Source organism: Dendrobates tinctorius, unplaced genomic scaffold, assembly GCF_039654945.1.
Source record: "Dendrobates tinctorius isolate UK_male_01 unplaced genomic scaffold, ASM3965494v1 ptg000020l, whole genome shotgun sequence".
In the NCBI taxonomy this organism is placed as follows: Eukaryota; Metazoa; Chordata; class Amphibia; order Anura; family Dendrobatidae; genus Dendrobates; species Dendrobates tinctorius.
Window position 1 is genome coordinate 16731779 of NW_027361688.1, and position 14017 is coordinate 16745795.

Genomic DNA, 14017 nt, shown 5'->3' on the forward strand with positions numbered 1-14017 from the left:
TACTAGGACTATTTGGTTTTCAAAAATAAAATATATCGATGACTTGCTCAAGAAGTGGGTGTGGATTAGTAGAAGGGGCGTGGCTTAAAGGGGCTAAAATGGCACCCAAATATTTGGAAAAAAAAAAAAAAAAACTAAGCCAACTTATAGGCGGAGTAAAGTTTGACAAGTGTCTAAAAGAAGCGCCAAATTTTTCACCGGCTAGTCTAAGTTTACCCTGTCTAAATATTAGACAGAATTCGTTAAAAATCGGCCCCATTCTTTTGTAGTTCTATGTCACGGCTGGTTAAAAAAAATCAGCCTCCTTCTATTGCCAGGAATGCCTGTAATGAACACTTGTTTACAAAAAACAAAAAAAAAAAAAATAGGAAACCAACTTTAAAAAAACAAACAAACAAAAAAAAACCTGCCTCTGGCTTGCAAAAATAAAGCATCATTTTTTTTTTTTGTTTTTCGGTAGCAGCTACCATAGACAGCAAAAGTAAACAGAACTAAATAGGAGATTCAGAAAGCACCTCTCTTTAGGTTTAAAATAAAATAAAAAAAAAAATAAAAATTAAAAAAAAAAAAAAAAAAAGATCCCCAATCATCCAAAAAAAAAATGCTTCAGTCTCTTTAGGGATCGCACTTTCCATTGCCCCCTCGAATCTATTAGTCTTTTGCTTTGCAATCTACATATGAAAACCACATATACGGCGCCCACGTCCTCCCCGACATCTATCGAGAGGTGTAAGCGACTACAAATATATATAATAAACCAAAAAAACAACCTACGTTTCATCCCACAGATGCAGGCTTACAATTTCTCAAGCTACGGTTTATGCTTACATCAGCACTTAAAATTTAACAATATATAATAAAGAACAGCAATTATCAAATATATTGTGGGATTCCCTTCTAAAAAAGGACATCAAAAGGCACCGAAAACAATTCATTTTTTTTCTTTTTTTTATGTATTTAAAATAGTTTTTAAATATTTTTTTTTTATCTAAGTGGGACAGCATGTATAAACAGGTTTGTTCTCGAAAATACAGAACAAAAAAGGGAAAAAAAAAAAAGACTTTTTTTTCACTGCCGAAGTCCTCACAGGTTGATGTCCCGCACGTCTGTAGGGGTGCTGGCTTGGTCCAGTTCGTCCACAGACTTAACGGCGTTTCGTTGTTGGGTCGACGTTCTGTTTTGTCTAAGGCTGCTGACTAGCACAGACTCGATCTGTTCTTGACAAGCTTTAAGGCAATCCTGGGAAATAGAAAAGAAAATGTAAAAATTAGAAAGCAAAAAACACTTAAACACAAGGTCTAAATAAAATAAAAAACCCACAAACACTCGCTTTTGTACAGCCCACCCCTTTTTCCTAGCCCCTGAATAAGGGTGAAACCTAATAAGGCAACATCTAGTTGCCAAGCACAGAAAACATTCAGGAAGCACCACTTATCGGAAGGCTTCTCCACCACTCAGGAGACCTGCCAACTCTTACAGGGATTCAGAAGGCCTCCCTTGTCCTGAGAAAAGTCCAGAACTTTTTGTTACCCTCACATTTTTAGAGAATGCCCATTTCTTTACATTAGTCAGCTGAAACTAGGCTTCGTCTTTAAATAGGTTTTTTGAACATCTGTATTATAGATCTTTGTAGATTTGCACTATCATGGTCTAGTATCCACTTTGTTACTGTGTTGCAGCCAGGCCAGGGCAGCACAGCCTTCCACGAATGCCATCATCCTTGGTGCCATGACGTTCCTTGAGGCCTAGTGCCAATTTTTATGCTTATCTACTCTCCATAGAATCTTATCGCATAGGTCAATGCATTATGTTCATGATAGAAGTACTAAAATATTATGAATATCTGAAATTTGCCTGACCCAGTCATTGTGATGGAACTACTTGATTCTCCCCTAAACAATGCCAACAGGCTTACCACCGAAGTGACTGGCTAAGAGTACAGCTAGCCATAAACCTTAGCTGTCGGCTGAACAATCGTTGAACAGCTCACAATCCTGGCACCCCCATACATAGGCTTGGACAAGCCCTGCTATGTCCTCTACGAGAAGAACAGAAGGATTAGCCACTAGGACCCCAATGGTCGATCCTTCTCTTCCCCAACATCATCTGTTGGGAGAGAGTCGGGAGAACACCTTTCACATTAGATTCTTAGGTTATCCCACCCCTATCCCACAGAAATGGGGGGGGTTTCAACCAACTTTTAACTAATGTGTGTTTGGGCCTCAACATTGTGTAAGGATCAGTCGTTGAGACCCCAATGGTCGATCCTTCTCTTCCCAGACATCATCTGTTTGGAGGACCTGATACACATTGGATTTTTAGTTTATCCCACCCTTAGCCCACAGAAAATGGGGATTCTGCCAACTTTTATCTAACGTGTGTTTGGGCCTCAATATTGTGTAAGGATCAGCCGTTGAGATCCCAATGGCCAATCCTTCACATCCCCTACATCATCTGTTTGGGGGAGAGTCAAAAGGACCCGATACACATTGGATTCTTAGCTTATCCAGCCCTTATCTCACAGAAATTGGGGGGGGTGGTTCAGCCAACTTTCATCCAATGTGTGTTGGTTCCTCAACATTGTGATGACAAAAACAATGTGGTTTTGGAGGCTAACTGTAGTAAGGGTCTATAAAACCTTTATGGATAACTTAAGGTGGTGATCAAAGGGTTTGTTTTATAAGCCAGGACTTTAAAATTAGCTTTACATAACCCGCCACCCTTCTAAACGACCCCGGACATTGAATGCAGGTATCCGATGCTCGGCCATCGCTATAAATCAAATTGGACGCCTTTAAAATCCATCTACACTTCAACATCTAAAAGCAAATAATCAGAGTTAAGATCCATCAGGCCGTTTAGGAAGGGAAGTAGAACAATGGCGCGTAATCCCTGCAGCGTCCAGTTATCATGGATCCATAGAAGGGGGGATTAGGTATTGTGTGCCTGACAAAATACTTGATATTCTATTGAGACTTGGTATAATCAGTCTCTTCCTGCAGAATCCTCTCATCTTTCCTAAGGACGGAGTATTCAGGCACACAAGACCTCACGTCCGCCACGTTCAGAAGCAGATTCCATTTTGCATCTAGTGAACCTAATTATGTGAAAACAAAAACTCCTGGGATTTTGCCAATCCTTTGTCTTTTTTTGTAACAAAGACTCTCAACAATAGGAAGCAACTGTATCAAAATTTCCACTTCCGCAAAATTTGCCCCCATCCCCTCCTCCGACCTTTGGGATCACCTTTTTTTTGGAACCCGTTGGGGGTCCAACGATGCCCTGAAGGCGATCTATGCCTTAAGGATAGGCAGGGAGTTGAAAGAGTTAAACATCTGACATGTTTTGCATCAACTTTCATGGTACAAGATAAATGAGATTCCAGAGATTCTTCAGCATTATTTGCAACTAGAATGGATCTTGTGAACTAGCGTGGGAACGGTGCTGTGTGCACAGCTCCCCAGACTGCTAGTTTAACAAAGATTAGGCCATGGAAAACTCTCAAAAACCTGCTGCTTTCTCCTGTGTCTCCTGGATGGAGGAGAAACAATTTGCTAATGTGAGCTTTAAAAAAAAAAAAAAAAAAAATGCTTATATTGCAAAAATTCTCAAAATAACTGTCTTAGTTAAATATTTTTTTAATTACCGTAATTTAAAAATACATATTGTTTTACAATTTAAGATGATTTATAAAATGGTTATTGCAAAAAATCTTAAAATAACCAACTTTATGGTGGTAAAACGATTTTTAATTTAAAAATACATATTTTCCTACCATTTACATTTTTTAGTGGTATATTATATACTAGCTGAAGAGTCCGGCGTTGCCAGGGCATAGTAACTAACTGCCGTCCCGTGCTCTCCCTACGCAGCCCGTCTCCACAGGTCGTCCCCGCTCTCCATCCACCGTCACGCTCTCTCCTTAAGCAGCCCCACTCTCCAGTTGCCGTCCCACATTCTCCTTCCACAGCCCCTGTCTCCACTGGCTGTCCCGCTGTCTCCCTCTGCAGCCCCGCTCTCCATTTGCCATCCCGCTCTCTCCTTCCGCAGCCAGTCTCCCTTACCAGCCCAGCTCTCCACACGCGGCCCACTCTCTCCCTTAACAGCCCCGCTCTCCACCCGCCATCACGCTCTCCCTCTACAGCCCTGCTCTCCATGCGCCATCCCTCTCACTCCCTCCGCAGCACCGCTCTCCATCAGTGTCCCGCTCTCTCCTCCGCAGCCCAGCTCTCCATGTGCTGTCCCGCTCTATCCCTCCGCAGCTAAGCTCTCCGTGTCCCGCTCTCTAGGCGCCGTCCCGTTCTCTCCCTCCCTTTACATATTTTTATGCTTGGAGCTTAGATAATTCTTTGATTGTGAACGCTTGTGTCTTAGGCCTGTTTCACATTTCCGTTATTTTGACGGGAGGCAAATCCGCCAGAGCGGTTAAAAATGGATCCGCCTCAGTCATGGGCTAAACGGATGCTACAGGATCCGTGTTGTGTACGGATCCGCTGGAGGGGAAATTTAAAGGGAGAGAGAGACAGAGAGCTTTTTTTTCCTTTGCACGGCTGTTCCGGAATGCCATTCAGGGGTTAAAAGCCCTGCTCCAGCGAATCTGCCGGGCATGCGCAATAGAAATTAGCGGACCGTCGCTCGGAAAAAACGTTGCAGAGTCCGTCCCATCCACCCAGGAGACGCTAAAATTTTGACGGATCCGCCAAAAAACGTGTGGGACGGACGACCGTCAGTCAAGATCCGCCGCTAATGTAAGTCTATGGGGGAAAAAACGGATCCGCCCCTTTTTGGCGGATTCGTTTTTTTTTCAAAAATTGGCGGATTTTGACTGACGTCAAAAAACGGAGGTGTGAAACAGGCCTTATTCGTACATAAGTGGCAAAATAGTTTGTGACCTGGGCCATCTGTAAAATGACATTAAGGTAGTGGATTTTGTAGGTTTTAACCCTTACAGAAAATGCAAAACAAAAATAATAAAAACTATGAAATAATTGTTACTTAAAGCGTTATTTTTAAAAAAATAAATTACCCCCCCATCAAACGTATAAGGTATAACTTTTGATGGCGTCATACACAAAAGGTTGGCGCAACCAGTCTACTGAAGATCTACAGTATCTATGTAGTTGTAAAAAATTGGATTTGTTTTAGGGGCAGACATACCATTGGTGCAACCTGTGTAGGGTAAAGGGTTCCTACAGATAAAGGGGCCCAATTTTGTCTCCAAAGCAGCAAGAAGCTTCTGTCACAGACACATAAAGGGGCCTATATACTGTTCTTGCAAAGTGGCCCTCATCACCCTTTGTCCACCACTCATTTGTCTATATAAGGGGTCATATAAGGACAATCCCTGTCCATTCGCCCTATAAAAGGGTGTAGATTCAGGATATCAGTCTTAATGGTTGCCATGTTATACTACACTTTAGTAGCTGGTGACATCTTCTCTAAAGTCGGGCTTAAAATGATATTAAAAATCGATCTAAGGGATCACACAGTTGATGGAAAAATGAATTGTGGTACGGAAATTGACTTTTTTTTCCCTACTGAATTTACACAAAAAGGTAACAAAAAAAGGTTGAGTAACAAAAAAAAAGGTTGGGCAACATAAAAAAAGGTTGGGCACCATAAAAAAGGTTGGGCACCATAAAAAAGGTTGGGTAACAAAAAAAAAAAAAGGTTGGGTAACAGTCCAACTTTGTGAAGTAGTGGAGGCCATACTGGCTGTCAATCTACCTTTATAAAACGAGAAGAAATTTTTTTCTCTTAATGTTCATTGAAAATACATCCTCAACCATAAAATCTACAGAAACGTCATGTGCGCAATAAAAAGAATCGTAGACCCCTAGTAATAATTCAACATATTAGTCACAGTTTTTGAAATGTCACACAATTTTGGTAAATTTTTGTTTTTCACGTACTGGTGTGCAGAGTGTTGTTCTAATCAAGGCATGACAAATATTTTCTGTGGTGGAACAAAAACACACTTTACATGTGGAAAGACAGGAAACAGCATGAGTGGTGTTGGAATTTTTAATTGCCAATATATCAGTGTTCACAATTTCAGTCCTACCACACACACACACACACACACACACACACACACACGTTAATCAGACAGCTTAGCCTTGCCCACCAGCTGACTCGTAGCACATCCAGCACTGGTGGTTAATACCAGAAATGCCATTCCTCAATGACTTATTTCCTTGTGAAATGCCAGTGGTTGTTTTTTTTCCAACGTGTTTTATGTGGTTGTGGCCTGATCTACATTTTTTTTTTTAAGCCAAAAACATGCGAGTGTAAAACAAGCACAAACTCCGAGCACTGTGAGCGGGCCGAGAAAAATGTTCTATATTTCTATAACCATATGCAAAGACTGTGGGTTAAGAATATATCCAATCTAGAAAATCCACTTTCAAATACTCCCAATTCCAGACCTCTAAAGATCATCAAAAACAGAATGTCGCTTTGTTTGGAGAACCCACCTTGCTCATGCATTACATGGACAGCTTAATTTTCTTTTTATGTTTTAGAGGACCTGGGTTATAAGTGTTTTTAGTTTTTGCGCTTATTTTATTCACGCTTCTCCGAGTATTCCATTTTTTTCTTTTTTAAAATCTGCCATACGAGTCCAGAGATCTGGGACTTTTTATTTAGCACCAATTTTTATGGTTTTTACCAAAGGGGGCGGTTCACACAGGGTTCCTCGGGGGCGTCTAAGCTGCTTTGCATAGTTATCCTTTGAGAAACGCCTATTTGGCAAAGACCATATTAGTTAGCACAAAATAAAAAGGATCATAACTCTGGAACCATAAGAAGGATTTAAACAACAAAAAAAATAAATAAACCTGCATACTCAGGAGAGCAGCAGGAGTAAAACAAGAGCAAAAACTGAACACTTTGACCCAGTGATAGGCCATCTTTAAAGGGTGCTTTTTAAGACTTAATTTCCTCTGTGGTGGCACTGCATGAGATTCGAAGAGTTACTACCAGGTTCCTTCATAAATTACATGCAAAACACAAGCTGTGGAGACACCATCACATGTTTCTCAATGCAAGCAATGACTAGCCAGGTCTTTCCCCGGGAAGGAACAACCACGGGAAGGGCAGTCTCCAATGAAGGAAACCACCTATGCCAAAACATGGTATCCATCCACAGACAGCTGTTTCGGGGTATTGCCCCTCATCAGTGTGGAGTAGGAAACTGGCCAGTAGGAGCAATGCCTAGTGCTTGCGTTGAGAAACGTGATGGTGTCTCCGCGACTTGTGTTTTGCATGTTTTTACATATTTCCCATAAGGGATGGGGGCATTGCTCTAGAATCACTGCGTTGAGAAACATGTGATGGTGTCTCCACAGTGTTGGATGTTGATCTCCATAAGTTCATTCATCCTCATTTTTCACAGTCTTCTACTAGGCATTGCTCCTACTGGCCAGTTTCCTACTCCACACTGATGAGGGGCAATACCCCAAAACAGCTGTCTGTGGATGGATACCATGTTTTGGCATAGGTGGTTTCCTTCATTGGAGACTGCCCTTCCCGTGGTTGTTCCTTCCCGGGGAAAGACCTGGCTAGTCATTGCTTGCATTGAGAAACGTGATGGTGTCTCCGCGGCTTGTGTTTTGCATGTTTTTACATATTTCCCATAATGGATGGGGGCACTGCTCTAGAATCACTGCGTTGAGAAACATGTGATGGTGTCTCCGCAGTGTTGGATGTTGATCTCCATGAGGTCAATCATCCTCATTTTTCAAAGCCTTCATAAATTACAGCTGACCGCGGGGGAACCCAACAGCAGAACAACCTGTAATCACCTCATTTTTGAGGGATACTGCTTAATTAAACATATGGTAACTGTAAAAATTAGATTTTGGAAAAATGTACCCGAATCTTCGATACTTTATATTAGACTAACGTTTCTTCTCCGGTCTGGTCTTCTCCATCGTCCTTGCTTAAGTAATTTCTAAAGGGATCCTGTGGGTATTTTTTTTTTTTTTTTTTTAAGGGTTCGGTGTGGTATAGGTAAGTATTTCTACTCTCACCGATTCCCAAGGCTCCAATTCCAATGCTAACCTGGTCTCCGCTTCCGAATGTACACCAGCTTCCCAATTTTACCAGGACATCTGTACCAAAAGATGGTGGGGTTTATGGACATTCTGGATGGGTTGGTGAGCTCTAGGGAAGGGTTGTAGACAGGACTTAAAAATTTCCCCGAAAATGTTGGCAATCGTACTTTCTGGTCTCATTTTGACACAAGGGAAATGGTCTCTTGGCCAATCACTGGTTGAGATGAGTCTCTGCTGACTCCAGTGATTGTCTGACCAAGCATTCCCAGCCATTTCTGGTGTGTCGAGATGGAAACATGGCGTCAACAAGGATGTTGCTCCTGACCTAACAATCATAAGAGGACTTGTGGATGCTGGCACGTAGGCAGAGATAGCCACAGACACTGGAACTGGACCAGTGTGGTGGTTACCGCACCAGAACTGAAAACGGAACTACATTCTGAAAAATATTTAAAGGATGCCACCTCCACCCCAAAAGAAAGGTGGAGGAGTTACCAGTAACATCCAATCAAGTTTCGGAATATTTAAAAAAAAAAAAAAAAAAAGAAAAAAAATTGAGGAGACAAATGGAATCCGATTGGGGAAAGAAGTGGCCAAAGCAACCACATTTACATAAACCAAGAGGACGGCCTCGATCTACTAATCTGGATTATGTCATTACATAGGGGGTATTTTAAGCAACAAGTTATCATCTCAGATGGAAAAGTCCAGATTGTGTCGCCCTGCGTTCCCCTGTGGCAGGCAAAGAGGGTTAGACAAAGTGCATGGGAAATGCTATGAGGCTTCAATATCCTGTTCTAAGATCACAAGGAAACCATGCGGCAGGGCTGTGAAGCGGGGAATGTGATTTGCTTTCTCCTGACATTCTCAAATTACTGCTAAGTGCTCTATTATTTCCCCATATCACAGAGTCTCTGAAGTGCCGGGGTAACATTGTTCACCTCATTTTACTGCCTTCGGCGGCGGAGAATGGATTTAAAGAAAATCGGTCCCAATTAATTCAAACTAAAAGTCCCAAAAAGACATTGTACCGTGCACCTGTTAGTATCTGATTTAAAGTTAATGTCCACACTTTTTTTTTTAAATCTAAAATCAGTTCAAATTCGAAGCTTAATATTTTTTTTTTTGGATAGCCTGAGCTTTGTTTTTATGATACAAAGCTCCAAATCCCTCGTCATAGACATTTTTACACCAGAGACCACTAGAAGGACCTCACTGTATACTGTTAAAAGGAATCTGTCACCAGGTTTTTATTTGCCATGTAATCTAAGATTAGCATGATATAGGGGCAGAGACCCCGATTCCAGCGATGTGTCACTTACTAGGCTGTGTCTTGCCATTTCAAGAAAAATCAAGTGTTTTATCAGCAGGAGATTATCACTACAGGACTAGGTGTCTTGTGCCTTCTGGTCCAACAGCACCCTCTGGTCTAACCACGCCCCCAGCACCGATTGGCGCCCCCTTGGTCCAACCACGCCCCCAGCACCGATTGGCGCCCCCTTGGTCCAACCACGCCCCCAGCACCGATTGGCACCCCCTTGGTCCAACCATGCCCCCAGCACCGATTGGCGCCCCCTGGTCCAACCACGCCCCCAGCACTGGTTGGCGCCCCCTTGGACCAACCACGCCCGCAGCACTGATTGGCGCCCCCTTGGACCAACCACGCCCCCAGCACTGATTGGCGCCCCCTTGGTCCAACCACGCCCCCAGTGCTGATTGGCTGCTTTCTGTCAATATACAGCGTACACAGAGAGCTGCCAAGGTTCAACATTCCGAGAACTGAACCAGAAAAGAAAAGTGATTCTATCACAACTGCTGCGTGCAGTAAATTAAGTAACACATCGCTGGATTCGGGATTCTGTCATGCTGCTGTCAAAATAAATAAAATTATATATAATTAATTTCAGATATCGAATATTTTCATATTTGATAACGAATATTAACCTTTATCTGAGATCTAAAATATCTGATATCTAATATCTTTCTCTGACAGCTATGTAATATCTATTTAAGATCTAATATCTATCAGATCTCTAATACCTATCTATATGATAATGTCCATTATCTACGTGATATCGATCTAACATCTTTTATTTGATGTCCAATTTCTATCTACCTAATATTTAACTGATAATTTATTATAGCGCCATTTATTCCATGGCACTTTAATATCTGTGATATCCAATGTATTCAATATCATAATATGCATCAATGTAATATCCATCTGACATGTACCTGTATGTCCGCCATATCTATCCACAATCGCACACAAGGATAAAAAAAATAAATAAAAAACAAACAAAAAAAAAAAAAAACAAGACAGCGAGCCACATCCACAAAGCCCTATTTATATGCATATGTCCTGCAGATATTTCTATGAAAGACAGAGCGAGATGTTCAGGCCGAGGAACCTGAATGCATCTTTAAGATGATTAATTAAACACTCCGGTTTCTTGAACCAAGCCATCTGGGGTCCTGTATTTAGCCTCTGCCAAAAAGCTAATTATGCTAAAAATAAAACTAAAAGTTTATCTGGATACAAATCTATGCTGCTTGTAATAAATGCTCTTTGTCAGCGCAGAGAGAAGGCATCTGCTGTCCTTGTCATAGGGACAAGCATCAAACCCGATGATTGTAGCACGCTAGTAGATCATGGGGCGGAAACAAAAGTATGTGTACTGCCGCTCATTAGTTGGGGGCCCTTACTTCCTCTGCTTGTTGGCTCCGTCACAAGCCGTGCACCCTTCTCTGGACTTATGAATGGGGACGACGGAACTCCAGCATCAGACTGCAGCATATCTGCATCACCCCATTGTAACCACACACGCAAAACACTCACTGGGGAACAAAAAGCTGAATGAACTTGGAAGCAGCTGCCAAATCAGGCAAAAAACAACTTAGGAAACTATCTCATTATCCCTTTTCTCTCCGGGATATGCTGTATGATGTTTCCTTGCATACAAAATACGACCTGACACCAGAGGCAATATATGGGGCTTTTAAAAATGGCAGCTTGCTTATGCCACCCACCGATTATATTAAGGGCTTCATTTCTGAATCCTTAAGGATGGATTTTATATTATTAGCTTTAGGTTTCCCCATAGTCCAATCAAATATACTGTATATGATTAAATTCCTTTAATCTGCCAGGTGGCTCATTGAAATTTGTTGAATCTGTGCTGAAAAGTACCCAATTCAGATCTATTTTGGGGATTTAAAGGGGACTTTTTACTTGCCACGAATATGTAATATTTATATTTTACCTAAATGCCGCCATTCTCCTCAATCTGTAACTGTTTTTCTTTTGTTCCTGCGCCTCTCCGTTACGGAGATATCGCCCTATATTCTCTGTATATAAAATGTAGTCTTTTAAGTCGAGAGGGCGTGGCTTTCAAAAAGATGCGCCAGATGGCGACCACGCCCACCTAGATACAAAGGCTTCGATTTCCCAAATCTCAGGAACCAAGAGGCGCAAGAACAAAAGAAAAACATCGCCGGATTCGGGAGATCAGCGGCAATTGCATCTCATAATCAAAATAGACATATTTAGGTTTTCTTTAAAGCCCAAAAATGGACCCAAACCATGTTTTCAGAGGGATTTTCACAAATTCTGCCATTATTTCTCAGGTCTGTCCTAACAGTCAAGAAAAACTCCCTAATAGGTTTATCCAGTATTGAGATACAATCAGAACTGTCTAAAAAGGAAAACAGTCCTTGATGCCCACATCGGCCAATCGCAGAACGACTTTCATTTTCCCAGATTCGTTTAGGAAATAACAGCTGGGCTCTGATTGGTTCCTATGGGCAATTAAGCCAGTGCTTTTTCCAGGCCGTTTTGATAAATGAGGCCTAGTAAATGTAGATGGTTTATATGTATATTTTTCCTGGCAGTGTCTCCGTTTTAAGTAGTAATAGGGGCAGCACATTAAAATATACCCTTTATTCCGCTGCATAAATAGCTCTGAAGGGGGGTATTATACAAAACTGTATGGAAAAGGCCACTTGTTATCTAGGAATTGATCCGGAGAATGTGACCATGGTGAGAACAGAAGATCACGCTGGATCACGGAGGCCAGATGTAGTCACTCTATCTGTTGCGAGGCATCCGAGACCTAAGAGGGCACAGTTTGGGCCCACCATACGCATCTTTGGGTTTCCTTGAGGGATAGATGACATCAAAAACGCAAATAAGTATGGTCATGACCGTCCATGGGTGGACATATCATTGCAGCCACATAGGGACCCAAGGGCAAAGGAATCCAATTTCCACCTCCAAAGCAGGTGGAACTGTGCATTATGATGAGCTATTGGGGACTGCAAAGGGCCCATATATTGTTCTTACACAGGGGCCCTCTTCTGTCTGTGTCCGGCAGTCGATTCTGCAGCACAACATTGTGACGTTGCCATGTTGTCCTAGCCTAAGAAAAAAAAAAAAAGAATCTTGGAGGGCCGAGAGTCAACGACACGGTTAATTAGTTTCTTCCTTTTTCTTCCTCTCGCTCTCTCTCTCTCGCGCGGAAAGGAGTCTCTTGAAAGATTAACAGCTGACTCTATTTAAGCCCCCTATGAGTCAGTAATACAGTATGCAATTCTGTTCCAATAAAACCCCGCCGCCGCACAACTACGTCTCTCCAAAGAAATGTCCGAGACGCATCCAATACATTCAGCCTAGCAACACGCAGTTAAATAGGGGACGTAGGCATCGTTTCGCCCGGTAATTCCTAGATCTTACAATGGTTGGGGGTGGAGGTATGTGTGTATGGGGGGGGGGGGGGTGGAGGTAATAACCACCAAAGCCACTACAACATTCATGTTACTGCTGACGGTAACATTGGGTTGTCCATTTTCAATGAGTCATTAACAGGAAGCCGCCCACACTGCGATTATTCTCTGCAGCTCCACTGTGTGCACAAAAAAAAAACAACAAAATAACAAGAAAACCCTATAAACCACAGAAGAACAGCAAAACATGCCAGAATTTCCAGGAGTCCGGGACCACCGCTATGTGTTAAACCTTGCTCTGAGCAGATGTCACAAAGAATTTAAAGGGCTCATTCATTCATAAAAGCACAAAGTATAGAAAATCAGACTAAAAATCATAACCCCCCCCCCCCGCCAAAAAAAAAATATAGAAGTCAGATAATGTCCTGTTTCAGTTATCTAAATGCTGCTGCAGCCAAGTGACCGAAAAACGGGATATTATTGATTTGAGAGGATTAGCCAACACCAGAGCAAGGAAGGTTACAGCATCACTTTCCAAAATTTTGGGGTAACGGTGTGCACCCATCTAAGGGGTTTGTTTGCCAGACTATCGTGACAGGGGGGGCAACCAAATGTCTTCCCTGCAGTGGCCCAGGCATTCAGACAAATTGCCAACCGCTATGTTTTGGCATATAGTGGAGGGTCCCAAGCTGGCCATAAAAAGGCAGATAAGTGAACATTCGGTTGTAAACAGGTTGCGATCGACACGCAAGCATGAAAATCTTCTCGTTCATCAAGCGAGTGGATGGTTTGTGGCGGCATAAGAGGCGTCATTGTCGGCAGCACATCGCCTGATGCAAAAGGGGGATGTGCTCCCCGGCACCATGTTATATGAGGACAGACAGGTCTTATCCACACCCCACATAGTATTTGTCGACCCGTGTGAATGAGCCAGTAAATTACCATACATTAGTGCGGATTAATTTACAGATAATCAGTAGTTATTTTTTTTTACCTGTAAATGCCACCGTTTTCCTGACTCTAGCGTGATTTTTTTTTTTTTCTTCATTCCTGTGCCTTTCCGTTCCTGACAAAGTAGCTCCCTTCCCCCCCTGCATATAAAACTATTATTTTTAGGCAAATGGGCCTAAAAATTATCATATATAAAAGGCGCAGGAACAAAAGAAAAGCAACACCAAATTCTGGAAAACAGCGGCATTTACACCGGATTAAAAAAATAAATAGATAATACTTTTACT

The 14017-nt window shown here is 42.1% G+C and overlaps 1 protein-coding gene across 2 annotated transcripts in view; it reads right to left on the minus strand.

The window, feature by feature from the left end:
- Nucleotides 1-930: 930 nt before the first annotated feature.
- CCND2 (cyclin D2) overlaps nucleotides 931-14017 on the minus strand; it is a 574109-nt gene continuing 561022 nt past the window's right edge. For both annotated transcript variants that reach the window (XM_073567801.1, XM_073567800.1), the window contains one exon: nucleotides 931-1239. In XM_073567801.1, the coding sequence (XP_073423902.1) occupies nucleotides 1084-1239 (156 nt within the window). In that variant the 3' untranslated portion in view covers nucleotides 931-1083. The remainder of the gene's footprint in view (nucleotides 1240-14017) is intronic.